The sequence below is a fragment of the Apodemus sylvaticus genome, chromosome X, assembly GCF_947179515.1.
Source record: "Apodemus sylvaticus chromosome X, mApoSyl1.1, whole genome shotgun sequence".
Classification (NCBI taxonomy): Eukaryota; Metazoa; Chordata; class Mammalia; order Rodentia; family Muridae; genus Apodemus; species Apodemus sylvaticus.
In genome coordinates, this window is record NC_067495.1 from 87,117,229 (window position 1) to 87,141,017 (window position 23,789).

Consider the following 23,789-nt stretch of genomic DNA (forward strand, 5'->3'; position numbering starts at 1 on the left):
TTGTTTTCTTTTCTTTTTTTTTTTTTTTTTTTTTTTTTTTTTTTTTTTTTTGAGACAGGGTTTCTCTGTGTAGCCCTGGCTGTCCCGGAACTCACTTTGTAGACCAGGCTGGCCTCGAACTCAGAAATCCACCCGCCTCTGCCTCCCAAGTGCTGGGATTAAAGGCGTGCACCACCACTGCCTGGCAGGAAGCATTTTCTTAAGGGAGGCTTCCTCTTCTCATATGATGTTAGCCTCTATCCAGTTCACATAAAACCATCCAGAACATATGCACACATTTGTAAACAACTGTTTAAGCTACATGCTACAAAAGTGTTGAAAAACATGCCCTAATAAAGAAAAATAGTTATGAAATTGAAATTTCTGTTCAAGCAATTAGACAAAGTTAAGTTAAAATGGCAGAGGCATAGCCAAGTGTTCGAGAAAAAACAACCTTTATTCATTGATAAGCATGTGTATACTTATCAGTAGAAATTAATATAATTTTAGTATCCTTGTATTTATCTGTCTGTATTTGTCTAGAAAATATTGCCATGATACATTTTTAAAAGAAATATTGGGCCTTGTCCATTTATGTAGTAAATGATAGACTTAATCCCACTGAATTTAACTCAATTCTCTACTACTAAAATGACTTAATGAGATATAAGACAAAAAAAAAAAGAAAGGTTATATTTTGTCAAGAAGGAAAGGGCAGTGCGGTTCAATACCTTTACTTAAGTAACCTTTACATGTGCAATTAACATTTAAAAGAAAAAAGTTTTAGAAGCATTATAGAGTAATTGCATAAATGTAAAAAGTAGTTAGAAACCTGTGGTCTGTTAGGAGAAATTCCTTTAAGCAACACTGACAGTTATCAGAAAGTGAATTTGTGATGCATAAAAGATGAGAAAAAAATCTCCTCATTTGGTGGCATACTTACTGCTTTCTCCTTTGTTGTTGTTCTTTTTTTTTTTTTTTTTTTTTAGTAAACTTCAACTCACTGACATTTTCTAGGATGAAATTTTCATCCTCACACTGAATTGATCTTTAAAACACACATTTTAAAATACTTATAGGGGGTGTGGGAGCATGCGATTAAGCAGCAGCAGGGGAGAGAGAAGTGGAATGGATCATGCCTTAAAAACTTACAATTTGTCTATCGTCCAGTAATAGTTCAGAATCTATATCATTGAAAGTTTTATTTTTGTTTGTTTCTAGTTTCTACTATATCTAGCTTTTTCCAATGGCACATATGGTGGGTATGTGAACTGTTAACTAAGCTGTGTAATTTATTTACACATCAGAAATAGTTGCAATATGAATCAATCACTAAATTAAAGAGCTGTTTTTGTCTTGTGAAGAGACCTTAGGTAATATTAATTTTATAATACCAGTCTGATCTCTTTGGTTATATGTCTATTAAATTGGTAACTGTTCCTGTTAGGTCTGGTAGGGCTTTGTTTGTTTGCAGAAGCTTCTACATTAAACATTTCTTAGCACCTCTGCAAACCACTTAGACATTCTCCAAATGAATTTTACCATTTCCATGTAGCAGCTAAGGATGATTTTCCCGAATTCCTATTTAAAACAACTTGAGGAGTAATTGTAGAGAGACAGAAAGATTACCACATGGTATACAGCAGCATTTAATGTCAGGAATACATGTTTTTTTTTTTAATGGAAAATACTGGAAGCATGTCTTTTTGTTTCATCATTTTCTTGGGGTTCAGACATTTAAGTAAGGGTTGGAATCAAAACTAGGACATGTGAGATATTAACATCCACAGTACCACTGAGCTTCGACCCAGGACCTTTTGTTTTTTAACATGCTTCATTAAACATATCTCAAAGTCATGCTCTTCACATATCTCTCCTTTCTACCAGTCTCATGGACGTGAACATGTTAGGGGTAAGTAGCCTGGTCTTGAGGTACATTCAAGAGACTAACATGTTGCGCCCTGAATCATTCTAATTCTTTTCTTCTTCGAGGCATTCTGGCCTCAAGTCTGCTTGTTTACTTCCTTTGGGATCCTTTCCTCTCAGGAGGAATAGATGTCAGGCTGATTCTCAGGATCAGCATTTTTTTCATGCTGGCTCTGCTGATACTTCTTCCTCTTCTGGTTAGAATTTTACGATTTTGTATTGGTTACAAGTTGACAGTGTTTGTATAATTGCTTTTAGGAATTTTCTGTGATGACTTCTTGCAGCATGGATTTCCCTAGTAGTTGGCTCATTGGAGCAATCTGTGTGTACTTGATATGCTGGTGTCATTATTCACATGCAGAACCTAAACCATTACTAGTTATACACATGTAATGTTTTTCTTATCAAATGATACCTTAAGTTAGAATATATTCCAAACCCACTGAATGCTTAAATATTTCATATAGCTTTTCAGAGAAAGAAAAGATGTATCATCTCTATGGAGTGTGTTTTCATATGAGCTAATAGATTATAGTGAAAAGTAAAATAAAATAGTAAAAAATATGACATTCTGAATTCTATTTTAGACTTGATTTTATTTAACATTAAAAGTTCATATAGTGTTTTATTGGGTATTTTTTATTTGCATTTCAAGGGTTATCCCCTTTCCCAAATTCCCCCACAGAAACCCCTATCCCATCCCCCTTCTCCTGCTTCTATGAAGGTATGCCCCCATCTACATACCCACTCCTGCTTCCCTGCCCTCCACTTACACTGGGTCATCAAACCTTCACAGGACCAAGGGCCTCTTCTCCTATCGATGTCCAACAAGGCCATCCTCTGCTGTATGCACAGCTGGAGCCATGGGTTCCTCCATGTGCACCCTTTGGTTGTTGGTTTAATCCCTGGGAGCTCTGGGGGTACACGATGGTTCATATTGTTGTTCCTCCTATGGCACTGCAAACCCATTCAGGTCCTTGTGTTCTTTTTCTAGCTCCTCCATTGGGGACCCTGTGATCAATTCAATGGTTGCCTGTGAGCATCCCTCTCTGTATTAGTAATGCACTGGCAGAGCCTCTCAGGAGACAGCTAAATCAGGCTCCTGTCAGCAAGCACTTGTTGGCATCCACAACAAATGTCTGAGTTTTGTAACTGTATATGGGATGGATCCCTAGGTGGGGCAGTCTCTGGATGGTCTTTCCCTAAGTCTTTACTCCACACTTTGTATCTCCTCCTGTGGGCATTTTGTTCCCCTTTCTACACAAAGGCCCAGAGTATCCACACTTTGATCTTCCTTCTTTTTGAGCTTCACATGGTCTTTGAATTGTATCTTGGGTATTCCAAGCTTTTGGGCTAATAATATCCACTTATCACTGAGTGCATATCATATGTGTTCTTTTATGATTGGGTTACCTCACTCAGGATATTATTTTCTAGTTCCATCCATTTGCCTAAGAATTTCATGAATTAGTGTTTATCTTTCTTTGTATAAGATATTATTATATTAGTGAATGGAAATTTATGTATTTGATTTCATTTCATTTCATATGTGTTTATATCCAAGTTTCTTTTAAATAAAGGGTCACAATATTTTAATACCTATGCCTTAATACAATGGTATCTATTGTATATGAAAACCTTAGTAGAGAGACAGAATTGATTGGGGGGGATAGAAAAGATAAATGGGAGAAATTCATTGTCATAAAGTGTACTTGGTTTCCCTGGTTTGTATTTGACACTGACTTACTATTTTTCCAGTTTTGTTTTGATTTTCTGTAAATATGAGGTAATGTCTTCTTTTATGTTCCAGGATACCTACAATATACTCTACTCTTGATTCAGCCTCCTTGGTCCTGAGATTATAGTCTAAAACTACCATACTAGACCTCTGCATATGTTTTTTTTTTTAATTGTGAAAAAGTAGATAACATTTTTAAAGAAAAAACTTAATGGCTTTACCTATTGTTATTAGTCATCTTATGATAAACACATTTCTATTTTTCTGAACATATCACATGTATTTTCAGGACTTCATTCATCTTAAAGAGAAACTCTGTAGCCTGTAAATCCCCATGTCCTCATTGTTCAGTAACATCAGTGCTTTGAAACATCACTCTGAAATTGGCTTCTTCTAGACATATACTATGAATCACATGCTATGATATTTCTCCCTTTGCCATCTTTTCACAAGTAAAATATTTCAGATATTATCCCTATTGTGCTAAGCATCAGAACTTTTCTATACATATACTACGTTTTATTGGCATATTGCTTATTTACAGATGACATTTTCCATCTTCTAGATAATGAATAACAGTGTTAGGAACATTTGTATAGAACTCTTCTTTCAGTTCAATTGTGTACAGACTTAGCAATCTCCAAAGATTGAGGAACATATTGATATAAAGTAACATTGTGAGAAACTGAACATTACAATTAATTACTAGGAGACTGGCTGGGAAAGTGGCTTAATCTAAGCAGCTAAGAGAACCCAAAATTTGTAACTTGAAAACTGGATTTCCTGGAAAGGCAGTGGAATAACCCACAAACTGCAGAGTGCTACACCCTGGACCCTGGATTAGGCACAGAACATTCTCAAACATCAATTTTCTCAAGTGTTAATTTTAACAGAAAATAATGTAGAGACCTATGTGTAAATGACCTAACACGTGTTGGTAATTTCTGATAGTAACATTTCCAGTCTGGTGGTCCTGCGTTATATAATAAAGTATGCTGAGTAATCCAGTAAGCAGCACACATCTTTGGCATCTACATCAGTTCCTGCCTCAAGGTTCTAGCCCTGTTTGACTTCCTAACCTGACTTCCTTTGATGATGAATGATGATGTGGAAGTATTAACCTAATAAATCCTTTCCTTCCCAACTTGCTTTTGGTCATAGTGTTTCATCACAGCAATAGAAACCATAACTAAGATATCAGTATATTTTATTTCCAGTCTTTTCATAGAAAACATTGTGGTAAATAAGAATGGTTTTGTGAATACCATATTGAACGTGTCTCTCTCTCTCTCTCTCTCTCTCTCTCTCTCTCTCTCTCTCTCTCTCTCTCTCTCTCTCTCTCTCCCTCTCCCTCTCCCTCTCCCTCTCCCTCTCCCTCTCCCTCTCCCTCTCCCTCTCCCTCTCCCTCTCCCTCTCCCTCTCCCTCTCCCTCTCTCTCTCTCTCTCTCTCTCTCTCTCTCTCTCTCTCTCTCTGTGTGTGTGTGTGTGTGTGTGTGTGTATTTTGCTTCATATGAGGTCATATGATCTAACAACAAAAAATAAGTTTGATCTTTTGTTTGTAGTAATTTTCATCACTTATGGGGAGTTTTTCCTTGCTACACAACTTTAATTTTATTTCTCAGATTATTATATATTGAAAAATTATTTGATTTCTCTCTGGCTCTTATGGTTGCTTGTGAAAAGTCATGTACTTGAAAAAGCACTTGTATATAACAAATCACTTCTATTCTGTTACTACATTTAGACATACTAGTTTTTAAGTCTCAACTCGGTACTGTAATGTGGCTCAATAAAGATCACTGTGAGGTTAGAATATGTAAGTTGATGAAGTTCTTAAGTGTTTATATTCATGTCTAAGACATCAGATTTAAAAGTTTGTGTTTTTAAAAAATATTTTTCTATTGCTTTTTCTCAGTTTTTCTTTCTTTTGAAAATACTATGAGGCAAGATCTGGCATACAGTATGTGAGCCCACAGTTCTCATGCCCTATTTTTCTCTCTTTCCCATTTTACTGAATTTGTGAGCAATTGTTTAAGAGCTTGTTTATACTCCATTTCTGCAGATGTCCTGTCTACTTTTATCTAAAACTTGTTTTGATGATTTTAATCTCACATATTTTATTAGGATTTATTTGTACACTGATCTGTGACCTATTCTAGATATACAAAAAGAACCTGGTAATAGAATAACCAAGGAATAATAACAATGTATGTCACATGAAACATAATTAACTCAGTATTAGCTACAGGACTAATGATAATAATAATATGAATTAATTAAACTGTCTAATAAAAGGAAGATTTTTAACAAAAGAGCCCTGAAAATGTATAATTTATGAGTAATCTACAAGAAATTTACATTATATAACAATACCAAAAACATTTGAAAGCCAGTATTAAAAAATGAGAAGGGGGCTTACGGGACTTTTTGGGAGTGGGCGGGCTAGGAAAGGGGAAATCATTTGAAATGTAAATAAAAAATATACCGAAAAAAAAAAATTAAAAAAAAAAAGATTCAATCATGCTTGTTTGGCCACTCACATACAAGATAGTACTGAGTGTTTGAATCAACATACAAATTTTTTTATTAATTAATATTTTTATTCGATATATTTTTTATTTACATTTCAAATGATTTCCCCACATACACATTTTAAATAAAGTTTTCACCAGTCTTTACTGTTATTGACAGTTTTCCGTTCTTTGGCTGCTTTTACTAGTATTGGTATCAAGTTAGCAAATACTAAGATAGGAAACACCTCTTTATTTTAAACTATTTGAAAAATAATACAGTTTGATTATTTGAAACAATTCTTCATTGAATCCATAAGGTCCTTGCTTTTTCCTCATTTGATTTTATTTTTTTCATTATCTGATTTGTGCCTTAATGTCTTTTATTTATCAGTATATGCAGATTTTCCATTTTTTAAGCCTATTTTTTCCTTTGTGTAGAAATTAGTTTTTCATTTTAGATTATCTTATTTGGGGATGCATAGCTATGATGTAATGTGTGTAGGTCTCTAATATATTGACAGACCTTCCTTTCAGACCTAGTCTATACATTTTTAATTAAAAATGTTGAATGAAATTATTATTATTTTAATTGTCCATGTATGCTTAATAATTTTACTGATCAACTACTACCTTTCTATATTTTTCTTTTTAGAACCTTGTAAAATATCTTCCTGAGCAGAATACACTCCATGAACTAGCACAGCTTAAGAATGAATATGATGATCTCTGTGAGCCTGAGCAGTTTGGGGTTGTGGTATGTATTGATTCTAAAGTCCTATGAATACACTTCTCATGAACAAAAGAAATATATTAGTTGATGTATTTTACTTTATAACTTTGTAATTAAACATAATATTGGCTCAGAAAAAAAATTTACCTATAGCATTAAAAAAACTTGGTTACTTTTTTTTCTTTCTTTTTTTTATTCGATGTATTCTTTATTTACATTTCAAATGATTTCCCATTTTCTGGGTCCCCACTCCCCGCAAGTCCCATAAGCCCTCTTCTCTCCCCCTGTTCTCCATCAACTCCTTCCCACTTCCCTGCTCTGGTATTTCCCCTATACTGTTGCACTGAGTCTTTCCAGAACCAAGGGCCACTCCTCTGTTCTTTTTGGACATCATTTAATGTGTGGATTATTTCTTGGGTATTCCAAGTTTCTAGGTTATAATCCACTTATCAGTGAGTGCATACCATGACTGATCTTTTGAGACTGGGTTACCTCACTTAGTAAGATGTTCTCCAGCTCCATCCATTTATCTACGAATTTCATGAATTCATTGTTTCTAATGGCTGAATAGTACTCCATTGTGTAAATATACCACATTTTTTGTATCCATTCCTCTGTTGAGGGACACCTGGGTTTTTTCCAGCTTCTGGCTATGACAAATAGGGCTGCTATGAACATAGTGGAGCATGTGCCCTTATTACATGCTGGGGAATCCTCTGGGAATATGCCCAGGAGTGGTATAGCAAGGTCCTCCAGAAGTACCACGTCCAGTTTTCTGAGGATCCGCCAGACTGATTTCCAAAGTGGTTGCACCATCTTACAATCCCACCAGCAGTGGAGGAGTGTTCCTCTTTCTCCACATCCTCGCCAACACCTGCTGTCTCCTGAGTTTTTGACCTTAGCCATTCTGACTAGTGTGAGAATGCATGGTATTGGTACAATGTCAGGCAAGCGGATCAATGGAATATGATTGAAGACCCAGAAATGAAACCATACACCTATGGTCACTTGATCTTCGACAAAGGAGCTGAAAGCATCCAGTGGAAAAAAGATAGTCTTTTCAACAAATGGTGCTGGTTCAATTGGAGGTCAGCATGCAGAAGAATGCGAATTGATCCATTCTTATCTCCTTGTACTAAGCTCAACTCCAAATGGATCAAGGACCTCCACATAAGACCTGACACACTAAAACTAATAGAAAAGAAACTGGGGAAGACCCTTGAGGACATGGGCACAGGGGGAAAAGTTCCTGAATAGAACACCAATAGCTAATGCTCTAAGATCAAGAATTGACAAATGGGACCTCATAAAACTACAAAGATTCTGTAAAGCAAAGGACACTGTCAAAAGGACAAAACGTCAACCAACAGATTGGGAAAGGATCTTCACCAACCCTTAATCTGACAGAGGGTTAATATCTAATATATACAGAGAACTCAAGAAGGTAGAACCTAGAGAACCAAATAACCCCATTAAAAAGTGGGGTACCGAGCTAAACAAAGAATTTTCACATGAAGAACTTCGGAGGGCTGAGAAACACCTTAAGAAATGTTCAACATGATTAATCATTAGGGAAATGCAAATCAAAACAACCCTGAGATTTCACCTCACACTTGGTTACTTTTGACATTTATAAAATATGCCAAAACATCATGGGATGATCTCTTTAACAGTATTGATATTTAATGATATTAATGTATGCAAACTGGTATGCTGTATTGCACTGGCTAATTTTCTTCCTCTCAGATCTGAAGATTAGAATTTAGCTCCCTGAAAACATTGAAATAAGCTTTGTGCAGTGGCAGTATCATAGCCAATGAGGTTTATCTGAGGCATGATTATTGCTAATTGAAAACATTGAAATAAAAGAATAATATCTATATAAATAAAAAAGAAACTGCTTTTATTATATACATTTTATAAGAAAAATCACAAGAATTTTCAAATGTTCTTTAGTGTCATTAATCAATTGAGACCTTGCAATGTGTTATTTCTGTCAGGACAAATAACTTAGAAAGATACTATGGGCACGTTAAAAATGTTCCTTATCCCCATAATATGAAGTACCAAAAAAATAATGAGTATTTAAGATTTAGTCATATGTCTTAAAATACCACAAACCTGCTATTCAAATAATTAGCCAGAAAGAAAGTGCTAAGAGCATACATCAACATTTTAGGATCTTTTTTTAATAAAACTATAGTTTCCATAGCTGGGTGCTGAAACGGCAGCCTTGTGCTCACTAGATTAGGACTCTACCATTCAGCTAAATTTCTATCTGCTAAAAGATTTTCATTATTATTATTCCAATCTTGAGGGCATATTTATTTGCTATATGAGTGAACAATTCTTTTATGGTTTCTTGTTTATTCTGGCTTCCTGATTTTTTGACATTTGTAAACACAGGGAATTTTTTTTTCCAATTACCGTTGGACCTGTTTGTCAAATAGTATCTAGGAAGCTTCATCCAAACTTGTATGATGTTCCAAAATAATTATGTTAGAATTAATCTGATTTCCTACTTTGAAGTTTTAAACTCTTTTTTATATATCCCTCAATTATATGGGACTTAGTATGTTCTTTTTTAGGAAATACAGTAAATGCTTTTTCATATTTAATGTTCTTTTATTCTTGGGCATGCTATTACCTACCTTGAAGTAGAAAGATTTGTCAAATCTTTGGAAAGGAAATCAGGCAAGCATATTTGGGATCAAATAGAACATACAATGGACCTAGGGAGCATATTTCTCTCATTTTTAAATCAAATCTATTAGTCAACTGAATTGGCTCTGTATTATTTATTAACTAGTCGCACTTTACCAGAGTGCTAAATAATAAAATTTGTAGCCCCAAGTCCACACTTGAAACCGAAGCAGCTCAAATCCATCTTATAATTGAAACAGGGCTATACACTATCTGAGAGTTCAGCTGCATCCTGATGGTTATGAGTTTTACAGTAGGTATGCTACACAGTTTCTCAGAAACCATTTTTCCCTCAGAGCAGTTTATCTAAGAAGATGTATTAGTTTGTCAAGCAAGTCCTTCAGGAGGAATATCCTTGGTACCTCGCTGAGGAAATGAAATTGGGGGGGGGGGGTGCATAAAAAGCAATATACCTTCAGAACTCAAGGCAAATATAGCAAAGAAGACATTTCTTGTTTATGCACATTATCATAAATATTTAACTCTGTGTGTTCATGAATTGTCCTAGTCTCTTTACTCTCACTGTACTTTGCTGTATATCTGATGTCATGGGGTCAGAGAGAATCTAGATTATTCCTAGGCAGTTCATGCTATGTAAATTGCCAGAGGAAAATCAATTGAGACTTACCAAATAAATTTTAGACACACTTCTTAATTACATAGTAATAACCCTAATAATTAATAGTAATTACTAATAACCTTAGCCTTTTAAATTTATGTAAGTCTCTGTAAAATAGGCAGTAAATATTTTTGAATTATGAGGAATATTTCATATAAAAGTGTGAGTAAGAAACTTTCAAAGGACAGAAAAGTAAAACATGCACTAAAACATTATCAAATTAAATTAGCTCTGTGAGAGTATACTATCATCCTATTTAGCCCTTTGATTTATATCAGCTGCTTAATGTGAAGAGAGTATTGGAAAACAGTATCCTTCTCACTAATAAGAGAATCCTCAACTTGATAAAGCCCCTGGCCTCAGGTTTCTTCACTCATTGCCAATATTGCATAGGATATTCTTATTAAAAAATTCATATTTATAATTTTAATACCAAAACCTTTCAGTGTTTCTGTGACTTCAAAAAATAAGGTTCAAGCACCACAGTCTCCTCTTTTCTTTCATTTCTTACATTTCTTCTTCTCGCTATCTTTCCATTCTTTTCATTTACCATAAGCTCTTGCTTGCCAGTGACATAACAGAAACACTTCTGGACCTCCTATGTTTGTTTTGCCTCCAAAGTTGCTTTGCTTTATATAACCCAGGATTATCTCTTCATTCATGAACTCCTGTTAGCCTTCTGACCTGACCTCTAGGTAACCAAGCCTGTACCTACTCAGTGTTGTTCTTGGATTAATACTGTTGTTGTTGCTCAGGGAATGAGCCCAGATTTCTCACATGCTGGCCTCCTCTGTGACTTTTTCTGTTCTCCCCTTTGCTGGGGTTATGGATACATGTCTCTGTGTCTTTCCATGGGTCTTGGGGACTGAACTAAGGTTCTTGTGTCCATATAGCAAATAATTAACCCACTGAGACAGTTCCTAGCCATCACCACAATATTAACTGATCTTATCCTCTCAGGCCCAATTTGTCTTCACACTGCCAATGTTTCTTAGCTTTAGGTATTAACATTTGGTGTGGACTGAGATCACTGTATGCAGGCATACTGGATTTCATTTGCTATGGGTGTGAATTTATTTTTTTCTTATCAGAATCATTGCATGTGCTATCATGTCTCCCTTATTGAGTCTCATCAGCCAGGACAAGATGGGAGTCATACATGAGACTACTTCCTCAATACTGATGAAAATACTACTACCAATAAGAAACAATGAAATTCACAAAACTGTTTTCAAGGGTATAAAATCAAGCTTATCTGAGTCAGGCCCTGTATTGTGAGCTTCTCTATCCTTCTGTTTTTCTAAACTGTCACAACCTTGGGCTTGCATATAATAATCACTTGTAATCAACTGGGAGGGAAAAAAAACAGAGGAGGGACTAAGCAGAAACAAACCAACAATAACAAGCAGGAGATCTTCACTCTGTAAAGGAAGACCTCCCAGCAAGAGGGACATGCTACTTCCTACACCTTCTGTGATCAATAATCTTCATCTTTAAAGGAATGGATTGGCTGCATTGCTTCCCACTGACTTGTCCTTCAACCTACCTCCTACGGAATTGAATTTGGTACATCCATTGTAATTATGTGCCGTCCCTTTACTGGAAGAAAAGTACAGATCTTTGAAAGCTCTGACAGTCAGAACCCCCAGCTGGAGCTTTTAGATGCTTCCGAGTATGTTTGCAGCTCAGCTGCTCTCAAAGCGCAGAGCTATGGAAATTCCCACTTGTCTTGCACTGGGGATGGAGACCCATACTGTGTATATCTATTAAACTAGCATGTCTTCTGAGGAAAGAAAGCAATAATTAGTTCTCTTAGTAATCGGTACTTTTGTTTTTGACTTCAAAATTACCCATATTTTTCAATTAAAAACATTCTCAAGCTATAATCTAGGGGGAAAAAGATGTTTTGATAGCTTCGTATTCGTAATTGTAAATAATTAATGAACAGAACAGATTATGTGATATTACTGACAGAACAATGCTTTTTTTCTTACTTCTTCTGAACAAATACATAAAGGCAAAAGAAGAGTTAGAACTACAAATGTAATCTCCTTTTCCCTTAATTGCTTTAAAGATTCGAAAAAGAGCTTACAGACTCTGGTAAAGATAGCTTAACCAGGTAAATAGGAGACTGCTAAAAGGTGCCCCCCCCCACACCTTTATAATATTAAAAGCAAGTACTTTAGAATGAAAATTGTAGGTTTTGTTTATGTTACATCATTTTCTGGGTTTGCATATTCATTAGGGAAAAAAATCACAGTTTTCTTCATCTTGTTTGCAATCCCTGTGTTCAGTATTTTAGCAAGTCACTCTCCACTGTTCTTGGTTTCATTTGTCTGCACATTAGAATGCCAGCTCTCAATTGTAGATGTGGGTAATTTTATCTGAGGAAAGGGCAACTTAATAATTTTTGATTAATTGAAAGAAAATTTACCGCGAGTCATTCTCAAATCCCTATGTTTATATTGCTGGTCATTTCATTAACTCCTCATATTAATCCATTCTCATGTTAGGATTGTTTATTGCAGTCACCTTTTATAATAACACAAGGTGAAATCAGACCACCTGAAAATTTAATTCATTCATGGTAGTTCAGTGCTTGTCAATCAGTTTTGTAAATGATTACTTTTCATTACATTTTAAAATATCAAAATTTCACCATCTTATTTATTCCCTTATGTGTCTAATTTCCTCATAAACTAGCACAGCTTCACAGTAGTTTTAATAGTCATTTGTGGCCTCAAATAGGTGTTTTGTCAGGAATATTTTGAAAATCTTATTCAACTTCTCAGTGTGATTCCTCTGAGTTTACAGTGTCTTTGGGAGTAGACATTATTATTGTGTTCTGTTCCATACTAAAGGCAAGTAGATGTTTCGCAATGCATAATTTCTACATATCACTATCTTTGGGGAAATATTCTCTATCACCACATCATTATTTTTCTGATGTAGAGTCAGTTTTCAACACTCTATTTTTTAAAGCTTCAATTCACAGATTAACCATGGCCCTCATCTCTTGTGACAGCTAAGGTGCAAACATTTCCCTTTTCTACCTATACCAGGAATCCTTGTATTGATTATTTTCTCTAGGTACTGGATTTAGTGCACACAGTAAAGCAATGAAGAAAAGAGTTCCTGCCCTTGAAGAAATGATTGTGTGTTAGAAAAATAAGGAAATTATTCATTTAACAGAGCATCACAAATGTATCTGCTTCAGCTCTGTAATTCCAGACAGAATTTTGTCAATCGTTGCCTCTGAATTTTACTGTGAACCGAACAAAAATCCATCTTTTAATGTTCCCGAAATCTTCCTGTTTACTATAGTAGAATAAGAATAAAACTTTTGTAAATTCAATGAATAATACCTCTTAATAATGACTGTCTTTTGCTATCCATGTAATAACTGGAACAGATTCTGTTAATTTCAAAGAACTAAAGTTTCAGTTTTACTCAGATATGATAGACATTAATCAAAGGTGAACTGATTAACCCTGAAGGTTGCATGCTCTTCTCCTCATTCATGCATTATTTTTAGCACTGCTGTTCTTATCTTTTTCTATGCTTTCTTCTCATACTTTGCTATTAGATCTATATTCACAAGCTTTGTAGTTATGAAGTATATACAATTCAAATTATATAAATGAAACTGTGCCTAGCTCTTTGGGGAAATAACCTACTTGCAGTTCTATCACTAAAGCTGTCAGTGCATTTTTTATTATAGTACACATAAGCTGAAGAAATGAGAGTCACTTGATGTGATTTGATAGACAAGTAACTTGCAACACAAATAAATCCCCCACATAATACAACACCCTGGTCAGCATCCTGCATCACTTCAAGGAATGAATTATAAAATATAGGATGCCAGTCAACTAAAATGCTGCAAGGGACCTACTTCAACAACAAACAAAACATACATTTCAGGAGAGTCTCTGCTATATTTACTTATATCACTTAGGAGCACTCAAGTGCCTTTATGAGACATGAACCTTTTAATAGTTGTATTTGTGGCTGGGGATGTATCTCAGTGCTCGTTATTATTTGTAAGCATGGCTATTCATGTTCCTCCCTTAAAGAGCCAAACCCTGTGATGGCAGTTCAGCTTTTGTCCGTCAATACATACTGGTCCGACTGTTAACGTTCACACATAAGATTGAAACAAGCTTTGTTGATGTGTTCTAGAGATAGTAATTGATGGGTAGAGATATCCTCAAATCATGTCACATCATCACAAATCTTCAGAATAACAGGTAATATTTTCTTATGTTCATATTTCCAACTAGTATCTTTCATCCTACCTTCCTACAACTTAGAAAAAGAATCACAATAATTTCCCTAATTTTCCAGATTTAAAAAGTGAAGATCTGAAAAATAGGTAGATTATTTCACCCAGAAAATTATTTTTCACTAACATTATTGCTAAACTGTAACCTATCTGTCTCTGCTGTCTCTCTTAGTCCTTGACTTAGCCAACTTTTGTTTATATCACAGCAGATCTGAAGCACATTCATCTTTCCTGAAACAAAATGGTCAAACACTAACCAATTCTATATCAACGCCTAGTTCAACTTCTAAAGTTTTTCTTTTTTTTTCTTTTTGATTTTCAATCAAGTGTTAGAGAGAGGCTGTAGCAGGAAGCTGAGAACACACATATACACCCACAATTATGAAGTAGAGATTGAATAGAAAGTAAGGTGAGACTATAAACATATAAAGTCTGCCCCTACTGATGTAATTTTTTTCAGCAAAGCACATTTCATAAGTCTGCCCAAACAGATTTTCTAATTAGGGAGCAAGTGTTAAATACCTGAGCCTATAGGGGTATTTCTCATCAAAGCATCATAACATACTTAGTTTCAGTACAATGACAACACACATTTACTAGGATGTTTTGGAGAATTAAATCATTCATGCAGAAAAATGTCTGACAGAAAATCCTCAATAAATGTTAACTGGTGTTATTGCTATAACTATTCTTACTAAAAACACACTTGTTAGCTATACTATTTCTGCTGAAGGCAATATTAAAAAGTGAACAAAATCAAATTCATACTGAGATTGTAAGCCAAGTATTGAAATATAGAGTCAAGAGAGAATAAAATATAAATGTACATATACGTTATTAGCACTTAAACAAGACTGAAAGCATATCCGGCCAAAGTTCATATTCCTTCATGATTTTGGACCAATGCCACCTTGATGGATTGGTTCCTGTAGAATCTCTACACATTCTAATACAGCAGAGAGGTACTGGCTAGAAGCTAAGAACATACCCGGAATGTATATGCATTATCCATTTGACTTGGGTGCATGACTGAATAAAATCAGAAAAGGGGAAAAACAGATGAGTGTCAGCATACGCTTCTTTCTACTTCTTGTCTGTAAATACAATGTGACCAACCACCTAATGTTCCCACTACCATGCCTTCCCTATTATGATACCTTCAACCTTTCTCCAAGGTAACCTTTTCTCCCTTTAGCTGCTTTTGGTCCAGTATTTGATCACACAAACAAGAAAGTAGTTAACACAGAAGGTGTTGATCCAGAATATGGTGATCCAGTGCATGCAGAGCGCTATAGCAGGCCAAGTTCACATAAACTGAGAGAAGCAAGGGTATCAGGAGAGATATGGAGACAGGCACACTGTGACATAATAATACATACAGGAACTTGATTTTCTACACATGTAAACACATGTTGGATGCAGACTTTAATGTGATTAGCTTCCATTGTCATTTAGTTTACATGGACCACGTGTACAGTTTCATGTGTAACACACCTATAGATATAAAAATATATCTGTCCAACCTGTAAACCAGTTCTCATATAACTGCTCTCTACTATTCATTAAGTCTCTTTCCTGTGTGTTCTCTTTTATATATATATATATATATATATATATATATATATATATATATATATATGTAAGCACATTAAAACACTAGTGTATTTACTTTGTCTATTGAGAAGCTTTTATTAAATATTGCAGTTGTTAAGTGTAAAGGGTTAATTCTTCCAGGAAACTTCTCTTGAACTTATTATCTCTTTGCCTATCTAGAATTGTGTCTGTTTTTTTGCCTGCAGTACTTTTCACATGTCTGTACATTTTTCCAGATATATGTAAGCAATTTAAAATAGGTAGTGTGCTTAGTGTTTACTAAAAGGGTTCTGCAGAAATATGAGGGCAATTTGTATACTTTAAACAAAATAGTGCAATGTGATGAGAGCTATGTAAATACATACCAGGCAAGAGCCACTCCATTTACTTTATATACTGCCTGGAAAGGATATGAAACAATAGAATTCATAGAAGTTAATCATTGACACAGAGAGACAGATACCCACAGTTAATAGGCAAGTTGCAATCAAAGGAGAGCCTGGGAAGTGGCTGCTTCACTACGATAACCATCATAGTTTACCCCGGAATTCATGTGTAGCATTCAAAGCTATAGTATGTACATTTCTCATAAATGTGACAAACTATCTTACGGAAGTGATTTAAGGGAGGCAAGGGATATTTGACTTATGTTTTCAGATTTAAGTCCATCATGGAAGGGGAAGGCATGGCAGGGGAGTTCAGTTAGTTGTGGTTGAGTGTATGTAGCAAAGGTTGTCCACGCTACAATAGACCAGGAACCAAAGTTTGTGACAGTTGTACCCTTCCAAATGCTATACGCAGTGAGACACTTTCTCCAGCTCAATCATATTTCTATAGGCACCACAAATTTCCAAAATTATGCCAACAGCTAGAGAACATGTACTTGAAACCTAATCACACGGAACATAACCTAATGTATAATAGAAAGGTACTCTCTGTGTTTTAAAGCAGTTCCTCTCTGTTGCAATTGCATGTGGAACTCCAAGAAGACTAAAATAGAAGGATCAAAAGTTGAAGACCAACTTTGGCTACAAAATGAGGGCATGTTTAAAACAAAAAGACTTCGTTTATGCTTTCAATGAATTTCATACTGCTTGCAGATATCTCAGTGCCTAGTCTGTGCTCAGTATTTGCATATAAGAGATGGAGCCACAAGTGCTAACTAAATTGGATATAATTAGCATGTTTAATAATTTTTGTTCATTGTGTTTGCAGAAAATGCTCCTGGGTGCATAGTCTCCACCCATCCCTTTCTCTGATTTCATTTGGTAAATGAAAACAAATTAAATACGTTGGAGCTAAAGGAAATTCAAACCTCAAAATAATTATTATTGGAGTTAAAGAGAATTTGAAATGTGCATTAGTACTCTGGAAAAATATAAAATACAAGTTCAACAGTTTTGAATGAAATCAACAAAATTTTGAATAATGTATTATTAATATGGACATCTGACATGCAGATGAAAAATCTTTAGGACATATTTAAATATTCACCAAATTTTATGAATATCTATCATAAGCTCAAAAATATAAAACAATTCATACCTGTTATTCATCTGAGTACATTGTATTGGCAAATAATTTCTTTGTTAAAAATTAGTTATATTTTGGCCATCATGTACACAGTCTATGTATGGCAAGCTATGCACTTAACTCTATTTCGTACATATAAGTTTCCTACCTTCATCTCAGGAACAAATTTTGTCTATTTGTATGCTATGAATGACCAAGGAATTACAATTAACATGTAGAAACTGTTCACACTTAACTGTATTTTATTTAGGATATAATCAGGATTCTCTTTCTTGTTTAACAACCCTGACCTCTTTTGAGTTTTTTAAACTTTACCTAAATATTCCTTGGAGGGTTTAACACAAACAAAAGCAGTATATTTTAAATGTCAGAGAGAACTGGTTAAGTGTATGTGAGCTTGGAATATCGTCCATGAATTTATCCCCAATAAAGTGATTCAGGAACATTATAAAAAGATGTTCTCATAGAGATACCTTTTCTTACAGATGAGCACAGTGAAAATGTTACGGCCTCGTCTCACGAGCATCCTTTTCAAACTCACCTTTGAAGAGCATGTCAACAACATCAAACCAAGCATCATAGCAGTGACTCTTGCATGTGAAGAACTGAAGAAAAGTGAAAGCTTTAACAGACTCTTAGAGTTGATTCTTCTAGTTGGGAACTACATGAACTCAGGCTCAAGGAATGCCCAGTCTCTGGGTTTTAAGATCAACTTTCTATGTAAGGTAAGAGCCCATTTTATAGTAGTAATTTATAACAGAAAGATTTTTGTATGTGACCTGAAATTACCTAAATGGAAATCTATCAGTTCTAAATCACATGTAGGAGTGAGGTTGATAGCATAAAAACTATATATTGAGTAAAATAAATATTTTTAAATATTTTTGCAACAAAATTCAACACACTAAAGTCTTTTTTGCTCATGTCTTTCTGATTGAAAGATTGAATCTTACTAGGGATTCAATACCATATAAAATTGGTCTAGATAAAATAGATTTATCCTAATATTCCACTCTCTTTGAGAATAGTTTATGTCTCTAGAATGTATTTTGAAAACTTAGATGAGGAAATCAGGAATTTTTCTTTAAATATGCCTTTATTATTCTACTCTTATGAAAATAAAACTATTTCTTGGTAATGTTGAGCCACTAAGAACACATTGATTACCACGATACCAGCCTAAACCTATAAAAGTGAAGTATAAATATTATTGCTTTGACTGGACAATTATCCTTATTTTTGAGACTTCTGAAAAGGATACAAAGAAACAGAGAATGCCCATTGTGATCATATGTGTCCAAGAAGGGCAAGCCAACTTATTTAACGAAAAGATATGTCTGTTATACACAGACTACTGAAAAGATTCTGAGGTGAAGCCCCTTGAGGAAGCTTGAGATGAAAATGTGTCTGAAGAGAAGTAATTTTTCTTTGACAATTCCCCAAGCTTTCACTGTTTATTCTGCTTTCATATCTGAAAATACTGCAGAGGTTTAGCTACTTCTAGACATATATTTTAAAAACAATCACATATGAGTATAAAGTTCCTTATCTCTCATATATTAATCCATGCAAGTTGCAAATCCACAAACTATCATTTGATATGTATGAAAATGACTTGACTGTGATAATTCTAACATTCACATATACATATATATGTATGTGTGTGTATATATATATATATATATATATATATATATATATATATATATATGGGATAGCACATATAAATGATATTAATGATATATAATCATATATATAATGAGATTTTCACTATCTCTTTACTCCTGATATTTCTTAGATATTTAAAAAGTAATAACAAAATAGACTATACATCATGTGGGAATGATAGCTTTTGTCAAGAATAGTTTTTTTTTTTATTTGATATAATTTATTTACATTTCAAATGATTTCCCCTTTTCTAGCCCCCCCCCACTCCCCGAAAGTCCCGTAAGCCCCCTTCTCTTCCCCTGTCCTCCCTCCCACCCCTTCCCAGTTCCCCGTTCTGGTTTTGCCAAATACTGTTTCACTGAGTCTTTCCAGAACCAGGGACCACTCCTGCTTTCTTCTTGTATCTCATTTGATGTGTGGATTATGTTTTGGGTATTCCAGTTTTCTAGGTTAATAACCACTTATTAGTGAGTGCATACCATGATTCACCTTTTGAGTCTGGGTTACCTCACTTAGTATGATGTTCTCTAGCTCCATCCATTTGCCTAAGAATTTCATGAATTCATTGTTTCTAATGGCTGAATAGTACTCCATTGTGTAGATATACCACATTTTTTGTATCCACTCTTCTGTTGAGGGATACCTGGGTTCTTTCCAGCATCTGGCAATTATAAATAGGGCTGCTATGAACATAGTAGAGCATGTATCCTTATTACATGGTGGGGAATCCTCTGAGTATATGCCCAGGAGTGGTATAGCAGGATCTTCTGGAAGTGAGGTGCCCAGTTTTCGGAGGAACCGCCAGACTGCTTTCCAGAGTGGTTGTACCAATTTGCAACCCCACCAGCAGTGGAGGAGTGTTCCTCTTTCTCCGCACCCTCTCCAACACCTGCTGTCTCCTGAATTTTTAATCTTAGCCATTCTGACTGGTGTAAGATGAAATCTTAGGGTTGTTTTGATTTGCATTTCCCTAATGACTAATGAAGTGGAGCATTTTTTAAGATGCTTCTCCGCCATCCGAAGTTCTTCAGGTGAGAATTCTTTGTTTAACTCTGTACCCCATTTTTTAATAGGGTTGTTCGGTTTTCTGGAGTCTAACTTCTTGAGTTCTTTATATATATTGGATATTAGCCCTCTATCTGATGTAGGATTGGTGAAGATCTTTTCCCAATTTGTTGGTTGCCGATCTGTCCTCTTGATGGTGTCCTTTGCCTTACAGAAACTCTGTAACCTTATGAGGTCCCATTTGTCAATTCTTGCTCTTAGAGCATACGCTATTGGTGTTCTGTTCAGAAACTTTCTCCCTGTACCGATGTCCTCAAGGGTCTTCCCCAGTTTCTTTTCTATTAGCTTCAGAGTGTCTGGCTTTATGTGGAGGTCCTTGATCCATTTGGATTTGAGCTTAGTACAAGGAGACAAGGATGGATCAATTCGCATTCTTCTGCATGCTGACCTCCAGTTGAACCAGCACCATTTGTTGAAAAGGCTATCTTTTTTCCATTGGATGTTTTCAGCTCAGCCTCTTTGTCGAGGATCAAGTGGCCATAGGTGTGTGGGTTCATTTCTGGATCTTCAATCCTGTTCCATTGATCCTCCTGCCTGTCACTGTACCAATACCATGCAGTTTTTAACACTATTGCTCTGTAGTATTGCTTGAGGTCAGGGATACTGATTCCCCCAGATTTTCTTTTGTTGCTGAGAATAGTTTTAGCTATCCTGGGTTTTTTGTTGTTCCAGATGAATTTGATAATTGCTCTTTCTAACTCTGTGAAGAATTGAGTTGGGATTTTGATGGGTATTGCATAAGAATAGTTTTTATTCCCTCTTCTTATAGTAGCAGGGAACAACACATCATTTAATCAGATAACACCACATAGAATATGGTAATATTTACCATAATTAAGAATAATTATATGTGTATTTATAAGGTAAAATTGTTGTGGGCTTGTTCATTCAATTATTGGCTATGTATCCCATCCTACCTAAATAAGATGCTACTTGGTTTGAGTGTATTGTCTATGTATAGTGTATAAATCTATGTATTAAGTTTACTATTATGAAAATATTGAATATTAAATAAAAAGGCAGAAATTTATATTATATATATATATATTTATAGCATACTTTATATATCTATATTACATTTAAGTTATATATAAGATCTTAAGCAAACTATTCTAATTTGAACAAATATGTCACTTTCAAACTGCCTTAGTTTTACTTTATTAAATTTATTATGTAAATGATTATCTTTAAAAGATAATCACTATGAAAAACAAATAACTACATATAACAATTAACTTAGATATATATAACAAATAACTTTAAACACACACACACACACACACACACACACACATATATATATATGTGTGTTCATATATATATATGAACAAAAGAGTATACTAATCTCACAGAAAGATTTTATACTTATGTCTCATCTTTTGGAGAGAGAGTTTTCTTCCTGTCATCTACCTGTCAAATAATAGTTTTTCCATATAGCACTGATCTGACATCTATCACTAGAGGTACGCTCAAAGGATTTAGCACAAAGATTTTTGCCAACTTCAAATAAAATAAAAAATCGTCTTGAGGGAAATACTATCATGTAGTAATAGGTATTCTAAAGGAAAAAGAAGTAAAGATTTTACAATATTCACCCACACTTTTCAGTTGGATTTTTATCTTCTGGGAAATACTTTGGTGGAAATACATGTCATTAATAAAGAGAAGTATCATATACATGCATGATATTCCCACAATGTTTAGGAATAAAAAGTTGTTCCTAGAAGATAAAGGATTCTGAGTAGACGTAACTGTATAAAATGACAGAAATTTACTGAAGTGCATAGAAATAGTTAGCTTAGATCTGTAATCTTTTAAAGATGGAATTAACTTACCACTGATACAAGATTAGCTAGAATTGCTGTTAAACTTGATTTATAAAAGATTACTTGCCTGATTTTATTTCTTTAACAAATTGCATAGGGAATTTCTTCTGAAAATACTGATTATGCTTCAAAAGTGATACCATTTCTTACCTAAATTTTTCTAATGATAATTCTTTTTCTTTGATTTAAAATTACCATCTACTGCTTTTTATCAGAACCTCTAAAACACTTTAAAATATTCATCTCCTGAAAAATGAGGCATGATTTAAGTAATTAAACCTTGTCAGATGTGTTTCAATGCATAATATAAAATATTTGGATGCTCTAAATTTGCTGCCATGATATTTAGGAATAAAAGAAAAACAAATGAGTTAACCAAAATGCCAAGTAACATAAACGGATATAAAGACTATAAAATGCTTTGTTAATTTCAGTAGTGAATTATCTCTTATGAATCACCAAACAGGTGTTCCCTGCTTATAAAAAATTAGAGCTTTTCTACATATATGTCATTACATCTTCTGGGGTCTAATGACCCTTTCACAGAAGTCAAAACCATTTACATTAGGATTCATAACAGTAGCTATCTTACATTTATGAAGCAGTAATAAAAGTTTGAGAACCACTAATTTAAAAGAAGCTGAACTGACAATGCAAGATTGTACTATGCTTCACTGTTAGCTATTGGAATTCTAAGCAACTAGAATGATGTACTTCATGCATACTTCTTATTTTGTTTTCAGTGTGTATATATATATATATGTATATATTATAATGTATATATAATATATATAATGTATATATAATATACATGTACAGAAAATATTTAAAAATGCCAAGCCTTCTCTATGCATTCTCTATGCATTTATCTGTGTTAGCATATAAATTTGGATCTATAGAAGGTTATAACCAAAAGTGACTGTGGTAGATTGAATATGACGGTCCCAGGTAGTAGCATTATTAAGATTGGCCTTATTGGAGTAAGTGTGGCCTTTTCATGTGTCACTGTGGGAATGGGCTTTAACATATTTTTAGCTGACTGGAAGATAGTGAATTCTCCTCTGGCTACAGTTCGATGAAGATGTAGAACTCTCTGCTCCTTCCCCAGCACCATATTGCCCTGGATACTAGCATGTTTTCAGCCTTGAATATAATGGAATGAACCTCTGAACCTGTAAGCAACCCCTAATTAAATATTGTCCTTTATAAGAGTTGCCTTGGCCATGGTGTCTCTTCTCAACAATAGAAACCCTAAATTAGTTGGTGATTATCTGATTCAAGAGAAAAGTTCAGTTTGTCAGTAAGATCTGAGATACCTCAACTATCAAATGGAGAAAAGGTAAAGAACTTGACCTTTAAAGCCACAACCAGGTTTTGAAGATGGTTCCATGTTTAAGAACAATGGATGTTCTTCCAGAGGACCCTGGTTTGATTCCTCTCACCCAAATAGCTCACAACTTAGTACTTACCATTAAATATATCCCTAAAGAATATACCCAGTGTATGTGGCAGTGAACCTTGTAAATAATCCAGGAGAAAACTGAGGAAATAGTCCAGGTGACATGTAAATTTTTGCAAATGTTTATAGTCTCTAATTATTTTTATTTAAA

General features: G+C 34.5%; 1 protein-coding gene and 1 pseudogene across 3 annotated transcripts in view; both read left to right on the plus strand.

Annotated features, from left to right (window-relative positions):
- The window catches only part of Diaph2 (diaphanous related formin 2), a 714,153-nt gene that overhangs the window by 326,652 nt on the left and 363,712 nt on the right, over positions 1-23,789 (plus strand). For all 3 annotated transcript variants that reach the window (XM_052170671.1, XM_052170672.1, XM_052170673.1), the window contains 2 exons: positions 6,810-6,911; positions 18,106-18,345. In XM_052170671.1, coding sequence (XP_052026631.1) covers positions 6,810-6,911; positions 18,106-18,345 — 342 coding nt within the window. The remainder of the gene's footprint in view (positions 1-6,809; positions 6,912-18,105; positions 18,346-23,789) is intronic.
- LOC127675988 (uncharacterized) lies at positions 8,675-8,756 on the plus strand (annotated as a pseudogene).